Here is a 15,917-nt window from a genome sequence, read left to right as displayed (position 1 = left end):
GGACTGGGTAGACTAGTGTTTCTTAATGTCATCAGTAAAATGGCCCAGAGAGTTTGAATCTTGTTTGGAAGTGTACAAAAGACAAGCAACCCCCACTCACATCCTTTCTGAGTGGCATGCTCTAATCTAAAACTGCTGCCTCTGACAGCTGGGCACCACCTATCATCTACCTAAAAAATAATAATAATTTTCAAGCATTTGAAAAATCCTTTGGTATTGGATTAACCAGGACAATTATATAAAATCATCTTTTCCCCTTGTTACTCTGTAGCCCTTGGTTGCCCAGTGACCTCAGCACTGTTCAAAGAGTTCCATCTAGATGGTCAGCTCCTGGCCGTGATTTGTGGCAGCTAAACGAGCTCCATTAAGTTCTGGGTCTGAGACCACCACCCTTGCATCTCTGTCACTCGCAGAAAAGCACAAGAAATCAGATTGAATCACTCCTAAAAGTCCCCCTTACCCACAACCTATGCCTGCTGATCCCTTGGTGGGGAATTCTAAGCTTCTTTCCATCATCCCAGACTCTATACTGCCAGAGCCTAAAGGATCTCTGCAAAGTGAAGCTGGTCTAAATAAAAATGACTATGATAATAATCTAAATACAGGTAATATCGCTGAACCATTACAGTTTGGCATGGACTAAGAATTTTGCACAAGTAGTTTTATTTGATTTTCCCAGCAACCCTAGGAGGTAGATACCACTTTCAAACCCGGTTTTCCCTTTACGGAAATGAGGGCTCACAGAAGTTAAGAACCTTGCTTGAATTCTCACAGCTGGTAAAAAATAGACAGACTAGTTCTTAATTGTTAGACCAAACTGCTACCCAGCGTCGGTAACTGACTGGGCTGGAAAGGATGAGGCTCCCCTGGACAGTGCTAGAGGCTGAAAGGAGCAGCTGGCTTAGGATAAGGAAGGGGATGGATCTTGCTAAAGGGAGTTGAAATTGACACTGTGCAGTATCCTGCAGCTAACAGGTGCACAGTAAATGATGGCAATTATGAGCTCCATTTTTGATCTGTATTTTAGGTGTTCTTTGGCTTTTTAGTAAGAGCTGTCTGGTCAATAGACACAAGATTGGAGACAAAGAAAACAGAATCATGCCTGCAGATTTATAAGACATTTTTCAGCCATGGAAGCAGTCAGTTTAGTCATGTGCACAGTTCCCGCACAAGAAAGAAAGACAAAGGCAGAGAACAGTTATGAAGCTTTGGGAAATAACTTGATTGGCAGATGGAAGAAGTTTCACAAAGGAAGCCCAGAGCATAGTTGGAGAGGAAAGGGACAGTCTGAAATATGAAAAACTTCAATGAACCAAATACCAAGTCTTCACATTATAAAGATGTCCTGTACCCTGTAAGATGTTTTAGCAGCATCCCTGGCCTCTACCCACCAGATGCCAGGACCACTCCCACCCCAGTGTGACAACCAGAATCATCTCTAGATGTGACCAGATTGAGAACCATTGTGGTCTGTGTGAACAGCTGTCTTTGGAGGTGTGCAAGGTAGTTACCTTGTACCCAGGACACTTTGCTTCTCTCTGCTTGCCTAGGAAGTCAAGCTATTTTGCTGCATTAGGCAACAGAAGAAGTCAAAATAGATTATTTCTCCCTTCCCTTCCTGTTCTACACTCTGTGATTCTGATTTCACAAGAAGGAGGGCATGGTAATCTTAGAGTGACTTGAACATCAAATGTCCAGATACCAGGTTTTTTTCAGATTCAGTTGTTCTGAGTCAGAATAGTTTCTTCCTACAATGCGATAATAAATTATCACATAGCACTTTGAAGACTGAAATGAGAATATTGTTTCTTATAACAGAGAGCTTCCTAATTCCTCTTCTAAATAAGCCTGTTTTATCTCTGTTCCTAGTAGCCACCTTCCTCCTGGCTCTAATAAGACATGTCAAGTCTCTAATTTAATCATCTTTTTAACAGTGCTTCTCAAATATATTTGTTACCAGTGTATTCATTTACATGAACCCAGGAATGAACTATAAATCAGTTACTCTTTTTTAATAAAGTTGCAAATTTACCTCGTAACTTAAATTTTATCAAAAAGCATCATTTGAACCAAAGGTCTCAGAGAAATTTCTCATTGTTACATCAGAAATGAAAATCTTAATTTTAAGCTTATATTGGTAATGAATTTCCCAAACTTTCAGTGTGGGAAAATGGGCTTTATAAACACATATAAAGTTACCAAAAGGGAGTTATGTCTTGACTCCAAAATTTTAGGAGTCTTTTAGCCAAAAATCTGCTGAGTTGTGTGTTGCCACAAGAGAAATTACTAAAAACGTTTGGAGCATATTTAGTCTAGGGTAAGTGATTTTGATACAGAAAAAAAAATGATTACTATTACAATATTAAATAATTTATTTCTATCCATTGTTCTTCTTTCTACAATTAAGTGGTGCAACCACCAACCATCACTCAACAGTCTCCAAAAGATTACATTATTGACCCTCGAGAGAATATTGTAATCCAGTGTGAGGCAAAGGGGAAACCTTCTCCAAGGTAGGTGTGCTTTCTGTTGTTATAATACTGAAAAGAAGCACTGATAGATCCCTGGGTAAGGACAATCCCCTGCAGAAGGGAATTGCAACCCACTCCAGTATTCTTGCCTGGAGAATCCCATGAACAGAGAAGCCTGGCAGGCTACTGTCCATGGAGTCAAAGAGAGTCAGACACGACTGAGCGACAAACACTTTCACTTTCACACTTTCACCTATTATTAAGGTGTCATTTAATAATGTCTGTAGGTTCATTGTTTTGTCTTTCTGCTTTTAATTAAATTCAGTTGGTTCTTCCTAAAAACCCAGGTGGTTGCATTTCCATACTGATAGCTTTATGTGTGACATGCTAAAAAATTGTGGGGAGATGTCATGAGAGCCTTCTGACAGCCTGTGACACGGGCAAATTCCTTCTGTATGGGCCTTGGTGTCTTTATCTATAAAATAAAGACGCTGAATTACACAACTTCTAAGATCTCTCCTAGCTCTCTCGAAATCTATAAAATAGCCCCAAGTGGTTTTCCAAACATGGCAGGGTTCAGGACGCTTCATATGTATCTTGGCATGAGCACTGCAGAGCATTTTAGACTTGGGAGAAACATTAAACATTATCTTGTCCAGCCAATATATTTTATAGAGGGAAAACTGATGCCCAATAATGCTAGGTAACCTTATCCAGGTTCCACACCTCCTTAGTGGGTGATCTGTAACTTATCCAGTAATATATGGAAGTTTTCAAGAATTGGATGATTATTATGGACATATAATGTGGAATTTTTAAAGTTATAAAATAGAAAGGAGATTTTCTCAATATTGTATTTCTGAGTTTGTCTATGACCAGCCTTACTAATCTATCACAGACTGGCACAGAGGAAAAAATTAACTGGCAGTAAATACCTAAGGATATCAAAAATTTCCATCAAAGGCTGGCTTAAAACAATCTGTTCTGCTGTATTATTAGAAACTTTTGAGTGCTTAAGCCCCAATGCAATGTCCTTTGATGGACAGTGTCCCCTTCACTTTAACACTCACTTAATACTTCCTATAACTCCCTGTTAGGCAGGATTTCTCCACCTTAGCTCTGTTGATATTTTGGGCTGGATAATTTTTTGTTATGGAGGCAGAGCTCTCCTGTGCATTGTAGGATATTTTACAGCATCCTTAATCTCTATTTACCATAAGCCAGTAGCATCTGCTACCACTGCCTCCTGCCCTAGGAGGTGTGACAACTGCCACTAAATGGATAAACAGTGGGAAGGGAAATCCAAGAGGGCTTGGAAAAGTTTAGAAATTAATACTTGTGTAAGAGCATGGCCATTGTTCATTTGTAACCAGTTACCAAGTCTTTGATTACATGACCTCTGTGGCTTTTATATAAGGCAGTCATTTATTTTATATAAACAAAGCTGAAAAAGAAGGCTTTTAGTTGCCAATTTGAAATACTTTCCCAGAAATTTACAAAATCATCTCTAGATTAAAAATTCTCAAATATATTTTATATAGAATGGGCACTTTTTTAATGAAACCTGACATTTAAAACACCATTGAATTCAAGTGTCTTCCTCTCCTCCCAACTCACACTTTGCCTCGTGGTAACTTGACACTAGTCTGATCACTTATAATATACACATATATTCGTACTTGTAAAGGCCTTTCATGTTACACTTCACCCTGGAGCAAATTTTCATAGACAGGTTATCAATTCTATAAACAATGGAGTTTACAATAAAAATGCTAATAAAGCTCTAAGAAGATGTGCCTTGGTGACCTACTTACAATATTTTCTTTGAAAAATGACAGGCAATTTGTATGCATGGTTTCTTTATTGAGTCAGATTTTGGTACTTCTGATGAAGACATGTACCTTAGTATATATGGTCAGCACTTTTTTCTAAGTCACGATTCAATGAAATTGCTTTTATTGAATATTAAAGTATAATTATTCAGAAACTCATAAAACTACAAGGAATTTGTTAAAGAGCAAGTAATCCTGTTTTTCTGGACTGTTAACAAGCTTAATCCTCTGTGTGCCTGGCAGCTTTTCCTGGACCCGAAATGGTACTCATTTTGACATAGATAAAGACCCTCTCGTCACCATGAAGCCTGGCTCAGGAACCCTCACAATCAACATCATGAGCGAGGGGAAAGCAGAGACCTATGAAGGAGTCTATCAGTGTACAGCCAGGAACGAACGCGGGGCTGCGATTTCTAATAACATTGTCATCCGTCCATCCAGTAAGTCAGACCTGTTCGCTGAACAGGACCCTTTGTAAAGTCTGGCTCCAACACCAGCATCTGTTACATCATCCAAATAACCCTTACAAGAAGGCAGTGGCACTGATGCCAGCACTCTGACTTTATTTTGCATGAAAATCGTCACCCTTTTCCACTTTTCCCATTTCGTCAGCCTAATGTTTTGCCAAACCAGTGTGTCTTTTGTAGAAGTCCAGAATAAATCACCAGGGGTAAGAAAAATGCTTCTTCCTCAGATTGATCTAATCATTGATTTCTCCTGAATCTTATGTATAAGCATAGTCCATATAGTCAGATGGAGATAAATTCAATATAAAATGGGTAATTGAGGTATAAGTGTTACTTCTTTAAACATTTTTTAATTGAAGTATGGTTGATGTACTTTATTATATAGGTTATATGTATATAATACAATGATTCACAATTTTAAAGGTTATACTCCATTTTTTTTTGGAGTTTACTTCTTTTTTTATTTTTTATTATTATTATTTTTTTACTTTACAATATTGTATTGGTTTTGCCATACATCAACATGCATCCGCCACGGATGTACACAATGTTCCCCATCCTGAACCCCCCTCCCACCTCCCTCCCCATACCATCCCTCCGAGTCATCCCAATGCACCAGCCCCAAGCTTCCTGTATCCTGCATCGAACCCGGATTGGCGATTCATTTCTCATATGCTATTGTACATGTTTTAATGCCATTCTCCCAAATCATCCCCCTCTTCCCTCTCCCACAGAGTCCAAAAGACAGTTCTATACATCAGTGTCTCTTTTGCTGTCTCACATACAGGGTTGTCGTTACCATCTTTCTAAATTCCATATATATGCGTTAGTATACTGTATTGGTGTTTTTCTTTCTGGCTTACTTCACTCTGTATAATAGGCTCCAGTTTCATCCACCTCATTAGAACTGATTCAAATGTATTCTTTTTAATGGCTGAGTAATACTCCATTGTGTATATGTACCACAGCTCTCTTATCCATTCATCTGCTGATGGACATCTAGGTTGCTTCCATGTCCTGGCTATTGTAAACAGTGTTGCAATGAACATTGGGGTACACGTGTCTCTTTCAATTCTGGTTTCCTCAGTGTGTATGCCCAGCAGTGGGATTGCTGGGTCGTATGGCAGTTCTATTTGCAGTTTTTTAAGGCATCTCCACACTGTTCTCCATAGTGGCTGTACTAGTTTGCATTCCCACCAACAGTATAAGAGGGTTCCCTTTTCTCCACACCCTCTCCAGCATTTATTGCTTATAGACTTTTGGATCGCAGCCATTCTGACTGGCGTGAAATGATACCTCATTGTGGTTTTGATTTGCATTTCTCTGATAATGAGTGATGTTGAGCATCTTTTCATGTGTTTGTTAGCCATCTGTATGTCTTCTTTGGAGAAATGTCTATTTAGTTCTTTGGCCCATTTTTTGATTGGGTCGTTCATTTTTCTGGAATTGAGCTGCAGGAGTTGCTTATATATTTTTGAGATTAGTTGTTTGTCAGTTGCTTCATTTGCTATTATTTTCTCCCATTTCCATTTAAAAATATTATAAAAATTGGTTATATTTCCTGTGTTATGTAATATATCCTTGTAACTTATTTTATGCACAGTAGTTTGTAGTTCTTAACTCCTTCCCCTACATTGCCTCTCTCCTCTTCCCTCTTCCCACTGGGAGCCACTCGTTTGTGAGTGAGTATATGTCTGTGAGTCCACTGCCGTTTTGTTATATTCACATAAATATATATATTTATATATATTCACAATATACATATAACAATATAACTTGTTATATTTTTTAGATTCCACATATAAATGATATCATCTGTTTGTCTCGCTCTGTACAAAGAGACCCATTTCACTTATCACAGTGCCCTACAAGTCCATCTATGTTGCTGCAGGTGGCAAATTTTCACTCTGTTTTATGGCTGAGTAATACTCCACTGTGTGAAAGGGAAAGTGTTAGTTGTTCAGTCATGTCTGACTCTTGCGACCCCATGGACTATAGCCTACCAGGCTCCTCAGTCCAAGGAATTCTCCAGGCAATAGTACTGGAGTGGGTAGCCATTCCCTTCTCCAGGGAATCTTTCTGACCCAGGGTTGAACCCAGGTCTCCTGCATTGCAGGCAGGTTCTTTACCATCTGAGCCCCAGGGAAGCCCAATATTTCATTATATGTCACACACACACACACACGACTTCTTTATCCAGTCATCTGTTGATGGACACTTAGGTTGCTTCTGTATCTTAGCTATTGTAAATAATGTTGCTATGAACATGAACATTAGAGTGCATATATTTCTTTAAACATTTTTATATCAAAATTTCACTGGAAACAGAGTGGCCTCATCATCTTCATATTATTGTAACTCTTTTTGCAATAGTCAGTACATCCTCTCAACAGCCCAGGAACATGTATTTAAAGAACAGTGGCCATTTGAAAGTCTGATCATTTTTAAAGCTTTTTTCAATTATGTGTATAATATTTGTTCTTTACAGAACAAATCAACTACAAATGAACAAAAAAGAAATGTAAAAATTGTTCACGAATCCTTTCATTCAAGGAAATTACTGTTTTTTATATTTTTACCTAGGCAGATAAGTGTGTACATATTGAAAACAAACTCATTCTGAATTTGTAACCTTTTGGGCTTATCTACATATCATGTTTATTATATTAATCTTATTGTTTAACTGTCTTTATACAACATCTAACACTATTTTATTCAAAAGTATAGCTTTACCATTATTTCTTTCACAAATCTTTTTACATATATAAATGTTTTTTGTTCTTTTGTGAAAAGTATGCTTTTAACAAAATCATTGTGTATCTTCAAGGATTTATTTAATGTAAATTCTTAGAAATGGACTTGCTGACTTAGAACTTATCCTATGAATATCATTTTTTGAAAAATTTATCTTAATTTCCAAAAATTCCAAGTTACTATTTCTCTACAAGTTTGGTTTATCTTTCTTTATAGTGCTTTTTTTTGTTTTCCAGTGCAGAAATAACTTAGAAGTTATTATTTTATTTTATTAGGGTCACCGTTGTGGACCAAAGAAAAGCTTGAACCAATAATACTTCGAAATGGCCAGTCTTTGGTCCTTCCCTGCAGACCACCAATTGGGTTACCACCACCCATAATATTCTGGATGGATAATTGTAAGTTTTAAAAATATGAACTTTCTTCATGAGTCTTATGATTATTGGCGATCCAAGTCAATGATTACCTCCTGTGATTCATAAGATGTTTATACTTTTTTTAGAGATGCTCAGAAAACAAATCACATATCATTTCATTCATTTGCTCTGTTTTATTGAATACCTACTATGTACCTATTTACCTTGATTCATAGACCTAACATTCCAGGTTCCTATGCAAAATTGTCCTTTACAGCATCGAACTTTACTTCCATCACCAGTCACATCCACAGCTGGGCATTGTTTCACTTTAGCTCAGCCTCTTCACTCGTTCTAGAGCTATTTCTCCACTCTTCTGCAGTAGCATATTGGGCACCTGCCGACCTGAGGAATTCATCTTTCAGTGTCATATCTTTTTGCCTTTTCATACTGTTCATGGGGTTCTCAAGGCAAGAATACTAAAGCAGTTTGCCATTCCCTTCTCCAGTAGACCACATTTTGTCAGAACTCTCCACCGTGACATGTTGGTCTTGGGTGGCCCTATACAGCATGGCTCATAGTTTCATTGAATTAGACAAGGCTGTGATCCAAGTGATCAGTTTGGTTAGTTTTCTGTAATTGTGGTTTCCATTCTGTCTGCCCTCTGATGGATAAGGATAAGAGGCGTGTGGAAGCTTCCTGATGGGAGGGACTGGCTGTGGGGGAATCTGGGTCTTGTTCTAAAGGGTGGGACCAAAGAAGAATCCCTTAGAGGAAGTGGAGTAGCCCTCATAGTCAACAGAAGCATCCAAATGCAGTACTTGGGTGCCATCTCAAAAACAACAGAATGATCTCTGTTTGTTTCCAAGGCAAACCATTCAGTATCACAGCAATCCAAGTCTATGCCCCAACCAGTAATGCTAAAGAAGCTGAAGTTGAACAGTCCTATGAAGACCTACAAAACCTTCTAGAACTAACACCCAAAAAAGATGTCCTTTTCATCATAGGGGACTGGAATGCAAAAGTAGGAAGTTGAGAGCTACCTGGAATAACAGGCAAGTTTAGCCTTGGAGTACAAAATGAAGCAGTACAAAGGCTAACAGGCTTTTGCCAACAGAACACACTGATCATCACAAACACCCTCCTCCAATAAAACAAGAGACCATTCTACACATGGACATCACCAGATGATCAATACTGAAATCAGATTGATTATATTCTTTGCAGCCAAAGATGGAGAAGCTCTATACAGTCAGCAAAAACAAGACTGGGAGCTGACTGTGGCTCAGATTATGAACTCCTTATTGCCAAATTCAGACTTAAATTGAAGAAAATAGAGGAAAACACTAGAACTTTCAGGTATGACCTAAATCAAATCCCTTATGATTATACATTGGAAGTGACAAATAGATTGAAGGGATTAGATCTGGTAGATAGAGTGCCTCAAGAACTATGGAAGGAGGTTCATAACATTGTATGAGAAGCAGTGATCAGAACCATCCCCAAGAAGAAGAAATACAAAAAGGCAAAATGGTTGTCTGAGAAGTCCTTACAAAGAGCTGAGAAAAGAAGAGAAGCTAAAGACAAAGGAGAAAAGGAAAGATATATCCATCTGAATGCAGAGTTCCAAAGAATAGCAAGGAGAGATAATAAATCCTTCCTAAGTAATCAATACAAAGAAATAGAGGAAAACAATAGAATGGGAAAGACTAGAGAACTCTTCAAGAAAATTAGAGATACCAAGGGAACATGTCATGCAAAGATGGGCACAATAAAGGACAGAAACAGTATGGACCTAACAGAAGTAGAAGATATTAAGAAGAGGTGGCAGGAATACACAGAAGAACTATACAAAAAAGATCTTATTGACCCGGATAACCACGATGGTGTGATCACTCACCTAGAGCCAGACATCCTGGAGTGTGAAGTCAAGTGAGCCTTAAGAAGCATCACTATGAATAAAGTTAGTAGAGGTGATGGAATTCCAGTTGAGCTATTTCAAGTCCTAAAAGATGATGCTGTGGAAGTGCTGCACTCAATATGCCAGCAAAATTGGAAAACTCAGCAGTGGCCACAGGACTAGAAAAGGTCAGTTTTCATTCCAATCCCAAAGAAAAGCAATGCCAAAGAATGCTCAAACTACTGCACAATTGCACTCATCTTATACGCCAGCAAAGTAATGCTCAAAATTCTCCAAGCTGGGCTTCAACAGCACATGAACTGAGAACGTCCAGATGTTCAAGCAGATTTAGAAAAGGCAGAGGAACCAGAGATCAAATTGCAACATCCATTGGATCATAGAAAAAGCTAGAGAATTCCAGAAAAAAACATACTTCTGCTTCATTGACTACCCTAAAGCCTTTGACTGTGTGGATCACAACAAATGGGAAAATTTTTAAAGAGATGGGAATACCAGACCACCTTACCTGCCTCCTGAGAAATCTGTTTGCAGGTCAAGAAGGAACAGTTGGAGTTGTCCAGTCCCCAATTTGGACTGGATCCGAATTAGGAAAGGAGTATGTCAAGGCTATATATTATCATCCTGCTTATTTACCTTATATGCAGAGTACATCATGAGAAATGCTGGGCTGGATGAAGCACAAGCTGGAATCAAGATTGCCAGGAGAAATATCAATAACCTCAGATATACAGATGACACCACCTTAATGGCAGAAAGCAAAGAGGAACTAAAGAGCCTCTTGATGAAAGTGAAAGAGGAGAGCGAAAAAGCTGGCTTAAAACTCAGTATTCAAAAAATGAAGATCATGGTATTCAGTCCCATCACTTCATCACAAATGTATAGGGAAACAATGGAAACAGTGACAGACTTTATTTTCTTGGGCTCCGAAATCACTGCAGATGGTGACTGCAGCCATGAAATTAAAAGATGCCTACTGCTTGGAGAAAAAGCTATGGCCAACCTAGACAGTATATTAAAAAGTAGAGACATTACTTTACTGACAAAGGTCCATATAGTCAAAGCTGTGGTTTTTCCAATAGTCGTATATGGATGTGAGAGTTGGACCATAAAGAAAGCTGAGTGCCAAAAAATTGATGCTTTTGAACTATGGTGTTGGAGAAGACTCTTGAGAGTCCCTTGAATTACAAGGAAATCAAAACAGTCAATCCTAAAGGAAATCAGTCCCAAATATTCGTTGAAAGGACTGATGCTGAAGCTGAAACTCCAATACCTTGGCCACCTGATACAAAGAACTAACTCATTGGAAAAGACCTTGATGCTGGGAAAGATTGAAGGCAGGAGGAAAAGGGGATCACAGAGGATGAGATGGTTAGATGGCATCATGGACTCAATGGACATGAGTTTGAGCAAACTTTGGGAGTTGGTGATGGACAGGGAAGCCTGGCGTGCTGCAATCCATGGGGTCGCAAAGAGTTGGACACAACTGAGCCGCTGGACTGAACTACCATGTACCAGGTGCCTCTCTAAATAAACCAAAGATCCTGCTCTCACTGAATTTATATTCATTGCAGTGGGAATAAAAGGAAGGAGAGAAAGAAGCAGACTGTAAGTGTATTTGGAAAATATGCATCAGTTGACAGTAAGTGCTATGGACAAAAATAGGCAGAGTTTTGAGCAGAAACTTACAGGAATTAAAGAGTAGGCAGACCTTCACTATCTGGGTGGAAAGAGAAAACCAGTGTAAGCCCCAAGGACAGGTGCATCCCTGGTGTGTGTGAAAGCAGCAGGGAGGCCAGTGTGGCCAGGCTGACCAATCCAAGGGTGACAGGCAGAGAAGAGGTCGGGCAAGTCCAGGGACTCAGTGCGTAAGACTTTGGCTTTTGCTTTCAATGAAGTAGAGAGCCATTGAAGGAGCTGCTTCACCTGACACAGAACGGATAGTAAGAACATCACTTCGGTTCATGCCTGGAGAATAGAGAGGACAGAAAGAAGAAAAGAGCAGCCTGTTAGGAGGCCAGTGCTGTGATCTGGACAACAGTTGATGGGAATTCTGACTTGGGTAGTAGTAGTCGAGTGGGTAAGAAATAGTCAGATTCCAAATATAATTTCAAAGTCTCTTCCAGGATTTTTTGGGATCAGGATGGAGGCATGAGAGAGCAGAATCAAAGGTAACCCCAAAGACTAAGACTGAACAATTGGTAAAATGCAGTTGCCCTTTCCTAAAACAGCAGAAGCCCATGGAGGAAAGGAAATAAAACTGTTCCAAATGTTTTGTGTCTTTTTATTGTTTTTGTTATTTTATCCCCAGTAACAGCTAATATTTTTTAGTTAATTTTTTATCTTATATTGGAATATAGTTGACTTGCAGTGTTGTGTTAATTTCAGGTATACAGCCCAGTGACTCAGTTACACATATACAAATTCTTTTCCCATTTAGGTTATTACAGAGGATTGAGCACAGGTCCCTGTGCTATATACAGTAGATGCTTGCTTATCATCTATTTTATATACAGTAGTAACTATAGCTACTTAGGCATTTAGTGCCTAAGTGCCTGTCGCTTGGCTAAGGACTACATGAGTTATCTCATCCATTCTTTACAGCAGCCCCAGGAGGCAACTCAGATGACTTCACTTTTTAGGTGAGGGAACTGAGGCACAGGGAAATGAAGTCATTCATTAGTCATTATAACGTCTGTCCACCCCTTCTCTAAACTTAGGGGATTGTTTGTTGCTCTGCTCTCCTACCCTTCCAAGCCTCCCGTTAGCATGTTACTTTGGAGGTAGCATGTGTTTCTGCTTGGAGACTAGGAACCAGGGTTTTGAATGCAAGAAGCCTGGGAGGCATCCTTGTGAAGGTGTCCAGCGAGTTAGAGCTTCATGAATCAGAAGAAAGATTCAGGGCTCTTTCCAGCCATTCGTGGATGTTAGTGCAGAGATGCTTCTTAGAGTCAGAGTCTGGAGAAGAGAATTGAGGGAAGAAATGCAGGTGATGAAGAGCACAGCCTGGGGGCTGAGACCAGGGCCCTCCTGGGGCCAGACATTTAGGGAGCAAAGAAAAGCAGATGAGAAAGAGCAGTGGCTTCAGTAAAAAGAAAACAGAGAAGAGGAGCTATCCCCAGAACAAGGGGAAGAAAAAGGGCCAAGAAGACAGAATATCAGTCGTTTCAAACATTGCTGAGAGATGAGACAGCTTCCAATCTGATCGAGAAATAACTATTGAATTTGGCAACATGGGGGTTGCCATTGTCCTTGACAGGAATCCTTTGGGTGGAATGGTGGGAAGGGTTGAAAATACTTGTGGGAAATACATTCTATTCTCAGTGACTTGATTTCCTCTGAAATCACAAGCTGTTCACATTACAGAAGATAAAATTTAGCTTTCACATTTCATTTCCATTTTCGACTCTTATATGAAATCACTCAGAGAAGGTATCACAGAGAAGTGGAAAATATATATATAAATGGATAAATGGACAAAAATATTTTTCATACGATTATGTAATAACTTTTACAGATTTTGAAAGCATAAGTAACCAATCAAGTAGAACTGAGTGATATCTACGGTTTAGAATAACAGTATCCAACTCTCACTGCCAAAGTGAAGCCCAGTAATTGGCTTTTGCTTCTTATTCAGAAATGATGACTTTTCTGCTTCATAAAGAGATGTTTACATGTGAAGTCTCAGAATCATCTGAATACGAAACTAACTTATTTTCATATCGCACTGCTGGTTATGTCATTTCCATACATTTTAGGCCGTTGACAATGCCTCTGGATTTTTCAAGTGAAATTGCATCTAGGTATGAGAAAAAAATTCAGATATGTGTAGCATTCTCCTGGCAAGATGACCTTACCAAATTATTCCTATCTGCATACATTTTTTCCCCAATGCAGTGCAAAGGAATTCAATGGGGAAAGTGTTCCCACCCTCATAAAATCCCATTCCCTTTCATTTGATCTCCCAACACTAATCCACAATAAAATACAGCAGGAGAAATGAAAGAAGATAAATATATCCCTATCTTTACCTCTTTGCAGTCATAAAATAAACATACATTATTTTTCTGAGTTATTTTTTAAAACAATTCTTTCCCTGGTTAGTGACTTCAAACCATGAATTTACAACCACCAACCAAACCCCCATCCTGACCACAAACTTGGCTCACATGGTTAACCGGCATCCTTTCAAAGTCTGTCTCCAGATTTCCCTGCCTTCTCCCACCCAAGGGAGCTGCAGGCTTCTACCCATCATTTTGCATTTCATGATGATTGGGTAGGGTACCTGCTGCTGGAGGAACATAGCTGTTTGACTCAGACTGAGAAATCCTCCTCCCAGGAGATGTTAACACTTGGCCGGAGGCAACTGAGAGGTGCGATTTTTCCTAGTTCTCTCACTTCAGAGCTGAAGCACTCTCCCAGTGAACTGAGTCAGAAGCCTCAGGAAGCATGCTAGCCAGCCAAGTGTAAGTTCACACACAGATCAGTGGTCCCACTTCCCTGAGTCCTTCATCTCCTTAGAAAATCTCCCCTCCTTTCTTAAGGCTAGACATTTCCTTGGACCTGAGGGGAAGTCTGTTGTTAAATGTGAAACTGGGAAGTCACAGTGCTGCTTGTACTCATTTAATTACAGAGATTCTATGAAGGACCAGGTGCATTTTCAGGGCTACAATAGTAGCCCAAGCAGATGACGGTCTCTGCCCTTCTGGAACTTAAATTCTAGTTCAGGGAGATGGGCTATGAGCCATACACACGACAGGTAAAACACACTGTATGTGAGAAGGTAATTGGTAACACAGAAAAGAAAAGATAGAGGAGGTGAGGCACGCTGGGTGTGGGGGGGCCTCTGAGGCACACATCTACATCGTTAAATCAATGTTGCACCCTGCTGTTAATTGCCTATTTGCTGCCTGATTCTCCAGTTAGATCCCTATCCTGGACTCAGACAAGGCAGGGACCTTGGTCCGTCTGACACTTTGTCCAGGGCCTAGGTCATCACCATCAGATGCTCTCACAGTATTGCGTGTCTGACTGTGTATGTAGATGCAACCCAAGTTAACATCCTTATAAGCTTCCATAATGCATTTTCCGAGATATGTGTGTATCTGTGATTAATACTCGTTCAGTTCAGTTCAGTCACTCAGTCATGTCCGACTCTTTGTGACCCCATGGACTGTAGCACGCCAGGCCTCCCTGTCCATCACCAACTCCTGGAGTTTACCCAAATTCATGTCCATTGAGTTGGTGATGCCATCCAACCATCTCATCCTCTGTCATCCCCTTCTCCTCCCACCTTCAGTCTTTCCCAGCATCAGGGTCTTTTCCAGTGAGTCAGTTCTTCACATCAGGTGGCCAGAGTACCGGAGTTTCAGCTTCAACATTAGTCCTTCCAATGAACACCCAGGACTGATCTCCTTTAGGATGGACTGGTTGGATCTCCTTGCAGTCCAAGGGACTCTCAAAAGTCTTCTCCAACACCACAGTTCAAAAGCATCAATTCTTTGACACTCAGCTTTCTTTATAGTCCAACTCTCACATCCATACATGACCACAGGAAAAACCATAGCCTTGACTAAACGGACCTTTGTTGGCAAAGTAACGTCTCTGATTTTAACATGCTGTCTAGGTTGGTCATAACTTCCCTTTCAAAGAGTAAGTGTCTTTTAGTTTCATGGCTTCAGTCACCATCTGCAGTGACTTTGGAGCCCAAGAAAATAAAGTCTGCCACTGTTTCCACTGTTTCCCCATCTATTTCCCATGAAGTGATGGGACCAGATGCCATGATCTTCGTTTTCTGAATGTTGATCTTTAAGCCAACTTTTTCACTCTCCTCTTTCACTTTCATCAAGAAGCTCTTTAGTTCTTCACTTTTTGCCATAAGGGTGGTGTCATCTGCATATCTGAGGTTATTGATATTTCTTCCAGCAATCTTGAGTCCAGCTTGTGCTTCCTCCAGCCCAGCATTTCTCATGATGTACTCTGCATGTAAGTTAAATAAGCAGGGTGACAATATAACAGCCTTGACATACTCCTTTTCCTATTTGGAACCAGTCTGTTGTTCCATGTCTAGTTCCAACTGTTGTTGCTTCCTAACCTGCATACAGATTTCTCAAGAGGCA

General features: G+C 39.8%; 1 protein-coding gene across 8 annotated transcripts in view; it reads left to right on the top strand.

Annotated features, from left to right (window-relative positions):
* The window catches only part of NRCAM (neuronal cell adhesion molecule), a 316,273-nt gene that overhangs the window by 226,084 nt on the left and 74,272 nt on the right, over positions 1-15,917 (top strand). For all 8 annotated transcript variants that reach the window (XM_010841482.1, XM_010841481.1, XM_010841486.1 and 5 more), the window contains 3 exons: positions 2,408-2,513; positions 4,547-4,743; positions 7,800-7,922. In XM_010841482.1, the coding sequence (XP_010839784.1) occupies positions 2,408-2,513; positions 4,547-4,743; positions 7,800-7,922 (426 nt within the window). The remainder of the gene's footprint in view (positions 1-2,407; positions 2,514-4,546; positions 4,744-7,799; positions 7,923-15,917) is intronic.

Source organism: Bison bison, unplaced genomic scaffold (assembly GCF_000754665.1).
Source record: "Bison bison bison isolate TAMUID 2011002044 unplaced genomic scaffold, Bison_UMD1.0 scf7180017864162, whole genome shotgun sequence".
Lineage (NCBI taxonomy): Eukaryota > Metazoa > Chordata > Mammalia > Artiodactyla > Bovidae > Bison > Bison bison.
The sequence above is the reverse complement of the archived record's forward strand: the minus strand, read 5'-3'. Positions and strand labels throughout refer to the sequence as shown.